Below are 12391 nucleotides of genomic sequence, written 5' to 3'. Positions count from 1 at the left end.
TTAAGGAATAACTTATTTATTTATTTAATGTGAAAACAAAGGCCCAATCTTTTTTTAATGAAAACTAAAAAGTAAGGCTCAACAATGATTAAAACATATTAGGCTTAGAAAAAACGTTACAAAACCAAGAGTATTCCTAAACTTTTGTGCACAAGTCATATTTTGTAATATATATAATAAATTTACTTAAAATAATAAATGTCATTTTATTTTATAGTTTATGTATCTCAGTACAATTATTTAATTTTTTTAGTATAAATAAGCATTTTATTTATATGGTTTTATGTAAATCCGCCTAGTCCGTCTAGATTCTCGCCTAGCGGCCTAAGCTCTAGGCCCCGGTCTGCCGACCAACTAGCACATAGCGTTTTTTGGAACCTTAATCTTCATCCCATAAAATGAATTATCTAGGTAGTACTAAAATTTATGTTTTTTACAATTAATAAAATATTAACAAAAATATACAATATGTTTTTATTAATTATATCTTCCTCTTTTATATTAAATTATTAACTACATCTCTCTCTTTTTCTCCGCCTCATCTTCCTCTTCCTCTTCCTTTTCCTCTTGAAACTGATGTGATTATGCCACATATGCCAATAAATTTGATTATAAATCTTCATTATGGGGTAACATTTAAAAATAAAAAATATTAAGTTTAAATGAAGAAATAAAAAATTGAAATCGTTTCGGGTTCTTGCGCTTGAATTGCAGTGATGTAGGTTACCAATTTATAAAGATGGCCTAAAAGCACATAGTTTTCTCTCAAATTTTAAAAATCTAACATTTCATTTAGCTGTCATTCTTGCAAATGACAGGCAACACACAACACTCTATTTGAAATGAAGATCTTCTTCGGATTCTCTTTGTAAGAATTTTGAGGATCCTTAAATCGTTTCATTTATCGTATAATCAGTTTTCTTAATAATTATTCATATATAATTTTAAATAAAAGTATTTAAAATGATTTCTGATCACATAATGTACGATAAACGGACACGATTTGAAAATCTTCAGAATCCTCACAAAGAGGATCCGGAGAGGATCCTCATTCCTCTATTTCAATATGCTTTTGTAGATAACCCTTCATATAAGCAAAAGTGAAACATGATTCTATTCGGATCCTCACAAAGAGGATCCGAGAAATAAGTTCATCCTATATGTTCATCTGTCATCCTGCGTTCAGAAATCATAATTAGTTCCAAACGAAATTTAATTTAAAGATATATGATGAACGACTAAAATGAATTGTTTTCTAGATCCTCGCAACAAGGATCCTCGTCCAGCAAAAGCACCCACCAAAAAAGCAAAAGCATTAACAAGCAAAGACCAACCCCCAAAAGCCAAAAACAAAAAGCTAAGGTGTGAAAAAGAAAGCTCACTTCTCACCTCTCTCCTCCACCCAATCTATCATCCGTTTTCTGAACAAAAAGCCCAAAACACTATGGAAGAAGAGGAAAACATGTCGCCACCGTTTTGGCTCCAAGCCTCCAATTCTTTCCGGCAGTCCAACCATCGCAGCAGCCGCCTCGGCCGCTCTGCCTCCTCCGTTTTTTTCAGCTCCGGTGCCTTCGTTTTCGCCTTGATCGTCATAGCTCTGGTATTCATTTTCTTCGTAATCCCATCACTCTTGTCCTTCACTTCTCAAATTTTTAGACCCCATTTGGTAAAAAAAAGTTGGGATTCTCTCAACCTCGTCCTCGTACTCTTCGCAATTGTTTGCGGATTTCTCAGCAGAAACAGTGGCAACGACAACAATGTTAGCAGTCCCATGTCGTACGATGTTTCTTCTCCGCAGAAATTTGAGAAGTCAAACCCATCAACCCCACGTCAGTGGTACGATCAGTATTCAGATCGGAGTCGGACGGTCGATAATCAGAGCAGTGGTGCTACTAGCACGATGGACAGAGGAGTGAGGACCAGCAGCTCGTACCCGGATCTGCGTCAACAGGAACCTTCATGGAATGTGGTTAGGGACGAACGGTGGCGATCCCACGACGATACCCATGTGGCCGGTTATCGGATTCCGGATTCGGATCCGCAGCATCAGCTCCACCGCCGTCACCGGTCGTGGCATGAAGAACCGGCAGAGGTTGTAGCACAAGAAGAACCGGCAGAGGTTCTAGCACAGGAAGAACCGGCAGAGGTTCTAGCACAGGAAGAACCGGCAGAGGTTCTAGCACAGGAAGAACCGGCAGAGGTTCAAGCACGAGTAGGATGTGTACTACGGACCAAGAATATACCAGTAAACACTTTTGTGATCCCTGCGGAGCAAGTTAGTTCTTCACACGCACAGATTCAGGTTATTCAACCCGATCCTCTTAGTTCTTCACACGCACAGATTCAGGTTATTCAATCCGATCCTCTTAGTTCTTCACACGCACAGATTCAGGTTATTCAATCCTATTCTCCGCCACCATCGCCGCCGAGGACAAAATCTCCGCCACCTCCGCCGCCGCCGCGCAAGACAAAGAGGACGTACCAAGCTATTGGAGAAAAAGAAAACTCGAATGCTAGCGACAATTTGGAAGTGGAGAATAATTTGCCCCCACCGCCTCTCCAAGCCCCGCCTTCTCCGCTGTTAGCTCCGCCATCATCGCCACCGCAGATGTCGAAGGAGGTTGAGAACAAGAAAACGCCAGCTGGGAAACATGCGAAGAAGAAGGGAGTTGCTACCACTAAAGAGTTCTTGATCACGTCATTAAGGAGGAGTAGGAAGAAGCAGAGACAAAAGAGTGTCGAAAATTTCGAGACTCTCCTCGCTTCTGCCTCTTCGGCTCCTTCGTCTTTACTTCCGCCGCCCTCACCGCCGCCTCCTCCCCCACCGCTACCACCACCTTCGGTTTTTCACAACTTGTTTTCTTCAAAGAAATCCAACAAACCCAAGAAAACTATTCACCCAATTCCACAACCGCCGTCGCCACCACCGCTGCCACGGATCAATTCCACAGGGAGATTATCCCAAATCAGGCCCACGATGACAACCCAAAAGCCGCTCCCGCCAGTTAAGGTGACCAGTTTCATCAACAGAGATGATGAGAATGCGAACAGTGGCGGGGAGTCGCCATCGGTTGGAATACCGCCGCCGCCGCCGCCGCCGCTACCGCCATTTAGTATACCGGTTATGAAATACGCAGAGCATGGGGACTTTGTGAGGATCAAAAGCAACGACAGTTCACGCAGCGGCTCACCTGATTTGGACGACAGTGATCAGGATTCAGTTCCATCACCGACCATGGAAGCTGGTAGTAAAACTCCATCGGAGAGCGGAGAGTCGCCGACAAAAGCTATGTTCTGTCCGAGCCCGGATGTGAACACCAAAGCTGACACCTTCATTGCAAGGTTCAGAGCTGGTTTGAAGTTGGAGAAGATGAACTCTGTAAGGGGAAGGTCCAATCTAGGCCCACATTCAAGTGAGGAAGATGTCACGGATATCTAAACTAGTTACTTATTGCTGTGCCGGAAAGTTAAAACGCATTGCGTAATTAGTTAAGAGGATTGTGGTGTAGCGGTAACTTAATCGCCATGTAGAAAAGTTGAAATAAAAAACAGTACGTAATTGATCGAAGATACTTAAATACTGTGCTTAAGGATTGTAGAGATAGAAATCTTGATTTGAGTTGTTTATGAGTTATGAGTTTTTTTTCTGACATATACATTGAGGAAGTATAGTATACAGAGGTGTATAGGGTTTTTATTTTTAATTTAAAATTATTTAATGGTTGTTGGTTAGAAAAATTATTTTATTTGATTTTGTTAATATATGGTAGGGGGTAAAGGGAGTGCATCAGTATTCGGATTTGGATTTCACATGAGTGTCAGAATTTGTATGGAATTAAAGATTAGGTGCCAATGTTTATACTATTTTTTCTGAATTAATTGGTTGTTTGTTTCCCATACAATTTGTGTCCATTTTCTTTGCAAATAATAAAAATTAGGACATTTTCTTAATCTTGAAACAGAAATAGAACAAACCGGCAATGCACAATTTATGCACATCATGCACAAAACCATAATTACTAAAATACTCAAATATAAATACTAAAAATTATCAATCCATTGCATTATTTTTCTCATTTGGAAGAAAGGGATGTGGAGAGAGCTCTGTAAGCTCTGGGTTTCTGTGTTGAGCTCAGATCTCTAAGCTCAGATTAAAGAGAGGTGAATAAAGTGAGTTGAGTTTTGGGTTGACCTCATACTTCTAATTTCAAACAAAGGGATGCAAGATAGAGGTGAGAGGAGTGAGCTGGGGTTTGTACCATATTTTTTGTTTTGCCTGGAAAAAAGTTCTATTTTTTTTCGGCAACTGAAGCTTCGACAGACATAGTAAGGTAGGGTGTTTAGTTCCAAGTTTCTACATCAATGATTTATGGAATAAATAGGTTGTTTGTAAGATGAATTAATACTTAGAAGCTAAATTAGGGTTTGTGTTTCATGTTGAGGTCTATGGGTTATGGAATACTTTACTTTTTGACGTGCTATGTTTATACCATACTTAGGGCCTCTGTATTTAGACCTCGTATAAATACTTGGGGGACTCAAATGTAATTATGTAATAAACGAAGGGGCGAATATGTAAAAGGGGGAAGAGCCCTTATTCTATAAAAGGGCCTCCTCACCCTCACAAACCTTAAGCCTCTCCTATCTAGAGCAAAGCTCTCACACTCTCTCCCTCACAAATACTCTCAGAGAAATACAATCAATGTGGACGTAGCCCAAACCTTGGGGTGAGTCACGATACATCTTGTGTTATTTACTTTTTTGCAGATTCACGGTTGGATTTACATTGTTTCAAGACCTCCGGTTTTGTGCATCAACATTTGGCGCCGTCTGTGGGAAACAACATGAAAAGCTATGTCGATTCTTTCCCATTTTTTCATCACAACCACTGTCCACCGTGGATCCGCAAAAAATCCAAAACACCTATGGATCTCCATTTTCATCTACCAAAACAAAGAAAAACACTCAAATCTCATTTCAGATATATCACAATTTTCCAATCACTTCCTAGAAAAACCAAAACAAAACAATCTCATCCAATCGTTAATCAAATTCAACGACACGATGGCCAGCACTTCGACGGTCGATGCCAGAAACAGCTTCTGCAGTTCTAATTCAGTATTCTACAGCAAGCGCAGGCCCATACCACTCCCGCCCAACGACTCTATCGACATCACAACCTTCATTTTCTCTCAGGCCCACCGTGGCAACGTTGAAGGAGATTTTGTGAAAAACATGTTCATTTAAGCAACATCTATAGCATGTAATTAACAATTAAAAGGCGGAATCATGCTTGTATGCACTTAAAAACAAAACATTAACCATGAAATTCAAAGCCTAGTAGATTGGTGAACCAAGACTCAACTCAAATCAAAGTGAGTTGAGAAATTTATACCTTTGTAGATTCCTCTTTGCATAAGCAAAGGCTAATCACCCAAGGAGAGGGCCTTCATTCCTTGCTTCTTAGATCTATGGATTTGGATGGAAGAATAGGATTCTCCAAGTTCCCAAAGTTGAGAACCTCTAAGTCTCCACACCAAGATGAGATGTGAAGAAGAGATGAGTGACCTTGGAGGAGAAAGATTACTAGCTAATCCCTCCAAGGGGGCCAGCCTCTTTAGAGAGAAAAGAGAGCTTGTGTTCTCATCCTTTCCCCAAAAGAAAACCCTAAATGAATTTTGGCTATAAAGTCATATTTATACCCTTCCTCTAAATGGCCGGCCTTAGGGTATTATTGGGCTATTTGGGCCTTTGTGAATCATTATTCATTAAGTTGTCATACAACTTAAGTCAATGGACTTGACGTTCAAAGCCCATTGGGCCTTAAGGTCCAATACTATCCCGAGGTCTTTAACGAACTTATTCGTTTGATTAATTAACATATTAATTAATCCTTGCCATAAATAATTAAATCATTTAATTATTCTCACTCATCTCCGTTGTTTCTTCAATCTCTACCTTACACGGTGTACGATCCATTAGGTTCCTTTTAGCAAGGCAGTGGGCGTTTAGAACTCTTTCAAATCGATTGTGAATTGAAACTTACTTTCAATTCTTCCTTTAGTGTTTATACACGTTTAGGGCTTCCACAAACCATGAGTGACACCTAGCAGCATATCATGGTTACCCAAGCTAATCAGTTTAGGATTACAATGCAATACGGTCTTTCTCTAATACAATGCTCTTGACCACATTATTTGGTTTGATAGTTTATTCATGTCTACTATCCAATGTGATTCATTTACTTATATGATTATCTTGAATGTGATTTGGAACGACTTCCTAAATCTCATTCATACTCTGGCCAGAGATTCTTAATCATATCATAGAGTATTCTCCCTTAAACGGTTTGAAGGTTAGAGATCCCTTGTTGTGCATTCACTTGCCTCCATGGCTAAGTGGCTTAACCCCAACTATGCCGTGGACACCCGCGAATGGAGTGACTTTGACATAATCAAAGATCAAGGACCTAACCACAAGACAGCTATGATGCCTCAGGTCAAAGGACTACTTTGCATTATCCCAACCATGAGTTCTCATGTGACATGAGTATGAGAACTCTTCATTGATCGTGTTCAGTGGACTCATTCGCTATTGAGCACCTACATGCTTGTCTTGGTGTCAATCACACCAATGACTCGAGACCAGTCACTCTCCATGAGAGAAGACACAGCACGTACTGATCTTAACGGACTGTCAATGCCCAATTGGCAATCCTATGATCAGGAACGTTTATGATATGTATACGAAAGAGATTGGTCTCATAAATCTAACTTGTTTAAATTACATTCTCCTAATTACATATTCCTTGGACTTATTGTTTAAGCATATAACATTTATATGAGACGGCTTAAAAGAATAATCTTTGCCCTTGATATTAAACTAGATTAGTTTAACATGTAAAATGTTCGTAAAGTATCATCACATGATTGGTTTTAGGGCACATTTCCAACAAACGTGGCCTTCATCGACGGCTCCACCGGCTAACAACTCACCTACGTTCAATTATGGGATATCGTCCGTTCAGTTGCCTCGTCGCTCTCTGACATGGGCATTCGAAAGGGCCACGTCGTCCTTCTCCTGTCCACGAACTCCATCTTCTTCCCGGTCGTCTGCCTGGCTGTGATGTCGCTGGGCGCGATCATGACAACCACCAACCCCCTCAACACTACTCGAGAAATCGCCAAGCAAATCGTCGATTCCAAACCAGTGCTCGCCTTCACTACTTGCCAGCTCATCCCCAAACTCGCCGGTCCAATTCCTCTCCCCATCGTCCTTATCGATGACGAAATTAATGCGCCCATTGATAATAAAAGTATTGTGAATACCTTGGGAAAGATGATGGCGAATAAAAAACATGATGGGTTAAAATCGAGGGAAGCGATCATCTAGGACGACACGGCGACGCTGCTTTACTCGTCGGGCACGACGGGGGCGAGTAAATATGTGGTGTCGTCTCATAGGAATCTGATAGCGATGGTCCAGACCGTTATCGGTCGGTTCTATTTGGACGATAACCACCACCAAATGTTCCTCTGCACGGTTCCCATGTTCCACATCTATGGTTTGGTGGCGTTCGCGACGGGCCTACTTACCTCTGGATCAACGATTGTCGTGCTCTTTAAGTTCGAGATGCATGACATGCTTTTGTCCATCCAGAGGAACCGTGTCAGCTATCTGCCACTGGTGGCGCTGATTAACGTCGTCGACCAGGTGAAGGCCAAGTACGATCTGAGTTTATTGAGGTGGGTGTTATCGGGTAGGGCCCCGCTGAGCAAGGAAGTGATCGAGGGTTCTTGGAGAAGTATCTGATGGTGACAATTCTTCAAGGTTACGGATTAACGAAATCGACAGGAGTCGGAGCGTCAACGGATTCACTGGAGGAGAGTCGTAAGTACGGTACGACGGGGCTGTTTTCGACGAGCATGGAAGCTATGATTGTGGATCCGGACAACGGTCATCCACTAACGATGAATAAGATGAGAGAGTTATGGCTCACCACGATCATGAATGCAGGCACCCGACGGTCGTGGGTCGGCCTAGGAGCGGTAGTGTAGGTGCAAATTACAGCCGGTAATGCCTTCGTTTTCCCACTCTGCTCCCACTCCCTGAAGTCAGTTCTGGGTTTTCAACCAGTAGCAGCTCACCATGCTGGGTATGGCTAACGATATAGGCGAGAACTTCGACCTTATCCCCGGATTCCTTTCCAAGAAGCACCCGCCATGGCTAATGATTTTAATCAGCGTTCTCGCCTGTTTCTTTGGCTACGGTCTCATCTGGCTCACCGTCAACAGCACCATTCTGCCCCTGCCTTATTGGATGAGTCGCAGAGAACCCACCTCAGAATTCCTCATCCCTCACTCCGCAGCGTCATTCCCCATGGATGTCAGTTTTCTTTTCCAATACCTATTTTAGTGCATGGTGCACATGCATTACAGCAGCGCACAGACAGACAGAGACAGAGACGCAGTGGAAAGGAAAAGAAAAAAAGAAAAAGAAAAAGAAAAATGAGGACTGATGGGCACGACTAAGCTGTCCAAGAAAAGCAAGTGGTTTGCAAACAAAAGATACCTTACAAAGCAACAAGGGTGGACAGAGAAGAAACAGGGAGGACAGCAAAAGCAGAAAGCAAAAGCAACCAATAAACACGCCACTAGAATGATGTGGTTTACTTTCCTTATTTCTGAATGATGTAAATTATTTTTCATATCTTTCGGAGACATCTGTATAAACCCCATCAGAGGGTAAAAAAAAAATGGCAAAGCCCAAAATAAATGGGCTGGAATGTTGTGTGGAGGGTGAAGGCCCATAAGCCCTAAATAGCACCAACCAGGTGACCAAAAGTATGTCTAGTACTACAAAACATTATTCGGCACCCCGTCGCTATTATCACCAACCAGGTGACCAAAACTACGCCCAGTACCATAAAAAATCATTCGACACCCCGCCGCTATTATCGCCAACCAGGTAACCAAAAGTAGGCCCCATACTTCACGATTATTCGGCAACCTGCCGCTATTACCACCAACCAGGTGATCAAAAATACACCCAATACTCCAAAATTATTCGGCAACCTGCTGCTATTATCACCAACCAGGTGATAAAAAAGTACATCCAGTACTCCCAAATTATACATGAGCATTACTCATGTCAATTATACATAAACATACATGTGCATTACTCATGTCAATCATACATAAAAATTCATGAGCATTACTCATATCAATCATACATAAACATTCATGAGCATCTCTCATGTCAGCATTCATGAGCATCACTCATGTCAACATTCATGAGCATCACTCATGTCAACATCTATGAGCATTACTCATGTCAATCAACATAAACATTCATGAGCATAACTCATGTCAATCAGCTTCAAAAGCTTCATTTACAAAAGCTCTAGCTTCAAAAGCTTCATTTACAGAGCTCTAGCTTCAAAAGCTTCATTTACAGAGTTCTAGCTTCAAAAGCTTCATTTACAAAAGCTCTAGCTTCACAAGCTTCATTTACAGAGCTCCAGCTGCAAAGCTTCACTTGCAAAGCTTCTGTGCAGGGTATACAAATACCGCTTCCGAACAACCGCCACTTCGGCCCATACATGGATTCAATTTGAAGTCTCCAGCCAACAAACTCTATTGACCGAAGACTTGGGGGACTACATTATGTACCATATATTGGGCCTCAACTAGGCCTCATGAAAATACTTGGGGGACTTAGCCCATTATCTACGTGTTGAGGAGCGAGCCTTTATTCTATAAAAAGGACTCCCTCACTTTCATTAGAGAGCACTCATGAAAAATACTTGGGGGACTTAGCCCATCACTTATATATTGAGGAGCGAGCCCTTATTTTATAAAAGGGACTCCCTCACTTTCGTTAGAGAGTATCGCTGCCAGTTGAGCAACCGCCTCGCCACGAGCATCACTCCTAACTCATTATTCATGTACTAAGGAGCGAGCCCTTATTCTATAAAAGGGACTCCCTCACCATCATTAGAGAACATCAACTCTAGTCCATCATTCATGTATTAAGGAGTGAGCCCTTATTCTATAAAAGAGACTCCCTCACCTTCAAACACCACAAGCCGAGCCAACCAAGGCAACATAAGCCACGAGCCGAGCAGCCTCGCAGCATGTGCTACTTCTAGTTGAGCATCATTTCAGATTAAGCACTGCCTCATATCGAGCATCAGTTCAAGACAACATCTAGTTACTTCAGCCTACACATAGACTGAATTTCAAGTCTCCAGCTAAAAAACTCTCTTGACTGAAGACTTGCGGGACTACTGTTTATACCATGCTTAGGGCCTCCGTATTTAGACCTCGTATAAATACTCGGGGGACTCAAATGTAATTATGTAATAAAGGAAATGGCGAATATGTAAAAAGGGGAGGAGCCCTCATTTATAAAAAGGCATCCTCACCCTCACAAACCCTAAGCCTCTCCTTCTAGAGCAAAGCTCTCACACTCTCTCCCTCATAAATACTCTCAGAGAAATACAATCAATGTGGACGTAGCCCAAACCTTGGGGTGAACCACGATACATCTTGTGTTATTTACTTTCTTGCATATTCATGGTCGGATTTATGTTGTTCCAAGACTTCCGGTTTTGTGCATCAACATGCTACAAAATTAGGATGGAACTATTTCTGGTTCAAGTGTTCAATTACAGAAATTTGTGAAAATGTTTCCGTAATGTGCATGTGGTGTTCATATGGTGTGCATGACTACAACTTAATATGGGAAGTGAGAATGTTCACTAGTTATAATGCACGTATGTTGGGCCCCAGAATTTAACGAGTATGTACACAACCTAGTTGGCTTCGGCGAAAAATAAAATTAAGAAAAAGCTTAGAGGACGTTAAGGGTCATGCATGTCCATGAAATAATGACAACGAGTATCATGTTTTCCACGTGCACAATTAAGCGGTGGTTGATGTACGTAACAAGACTTTTCAAACTATCACTGTAACCTTATATATGTAACAATTATGTTTTAATTGTATCCACTATACCAATAGATTTATGTTAAAGTTTCTTATTAATGCGAAAAGTAACTCATTGCTCAATCTCCAGTTATGTGCATATCATGTGCATGTACTGTATATGACACACCCCGACCCGAAAAGTTCCACTGGACTCCGAATCGAGTTGTGCTGGCCGACATCTGGAGGGTGACGAAGCCATAAAGTGTAGTGTAGTGGAAAAAGAATGTGAATAAATTTAGATGTAAAAGTGCCTAAACAATAAAGTGCGCGGGTGAGCAGAATTGAACCCTTTTCACACGTGATGTTAGAGCATAAGACACTAAAGTGAATAGGATGAGGGTTATACCACGGAAGGTAACCATCTCCTGAGATTTGCCAGAATCCTCGTATATACGTAAGCATAGCTACTAAACCTGGAGGGGCGAAAAACAAAGTTGAGTGGGTCAGTAAAACAACGTTTTGTAAAAACCTTTATTTTCGAATATACTAACCCCTCATCGTAAAACAAGTATAGTTTCCTTAAAACATACTATGTAAGTATGTAAACAATAATACAACAGCATTACAACCAGAAATATGGCAAGTCATGATATATCAAATGCCGCAGTAATATAATCATGTGATAATCAAGTATAGCTAAGTGGCTCAACCATCTAAGCTGACACACAAGTTCGAACAGATAATTTCTGATACAAACAAGACTGGGTGAAATCAATACGCTCTAATACTACGATCACGTGAAGACTGATACAGAAACACGTCATATACAAGTCGGATTGCCTAATGAAATATACCCGACAGGACTGGCACCTAACTTGGATCCAAGGCGAGCAAATGGTGAGATATGTACATACATGTGAAGGACTGGCCCTAGCCTTGGGCAAGTACTAACACCAGTGCAGCAAAATGAGCATGTACAAATATGTATGAATGTCATGACAGTAATATCCCAACCATATAGCAGCATTTATCACAATTAATATCACAATAATGATAATTGGCAATATAAACGTAAAAGTGAAGTAAATACGCATTTAGGGAAACTATCAATATGTATAGGTATAAAATAAACTGCCCAATCACAGATACATAGTCGAAATGAAGTCTCCAAGCCTTGCTTGACCCCGTACGTCCTTGGGATATGTTTCCCCTATATGTGAAATTACTAATTAACTTAGTTTAATAACACATAAACGGAAACTTAAATAAAACCTTCGTAGATTGCTCAAACATAGGGTTTGAATATACGAAATCGATCTACTCGACGTCACAGACCTACACAAATTGACAGAAGGTCAATCTGAGTCCGGACGCGCCGCCATAAGTAGCTGTACTGGCATTCACGCGCTGCACGTGCTGATGACCCATATGAGACTACGTACGCCCACACGCCTATGAGT

General features: G+C 41.3%; 1 protein-coding gene and 1 pseudogene across 1 annotated transcript; both read left to right on the top strand.

The window, feature by feature from the left end:
* The first annotated feature begins 1263 nt into the window (after positions 1 to 1263).
* LOC126611302 (formin-like protein 7) lies at positions 1264 to 3572 on the top strand. Its single transcript, XM_050279518.1, has 2 exons — positions 1264 to 2302; positions 2393 to 3572. Exons 1-2 carry the CDS (start codon positions 1445 to 1447, stop codon positions 3437 to 3439), a joined length of 1905 nt encoding a protein of 634 aa, XP_050135475.1. The 5' UTR covers positions 1264 to 1444; the 3' UTR covers positions 3440 to 3572.
* A 980-nt stretch (positions 3573 to 4552) lies between these two features.
* Positions 4553 to 8843, top strand: LOC126611863 (probable CoA ligase CCL5; annotated as a pseudogene).
* The last annotated feature ends 3548 nt before the right edge of the window (positions 8844 to 12391 follow it).

Source organism: Malus sylvestris, chromosome 17 (genome assembly GCF_916048215.2).
Source record: "Malus sylvestris chromosome 17, drMalSylv7.2, whole genome shotgun sequence".
Classification (NCBI taxonomy): Eukaryota; Viridiplantae; Streptophyta; class Magnoliopsida; order Rosales; family Rosaceae; genus Malus; species Malus sylvestris.
This window is presented reverse-complemented; position numbering and strand designations above follow the sequence as displayed.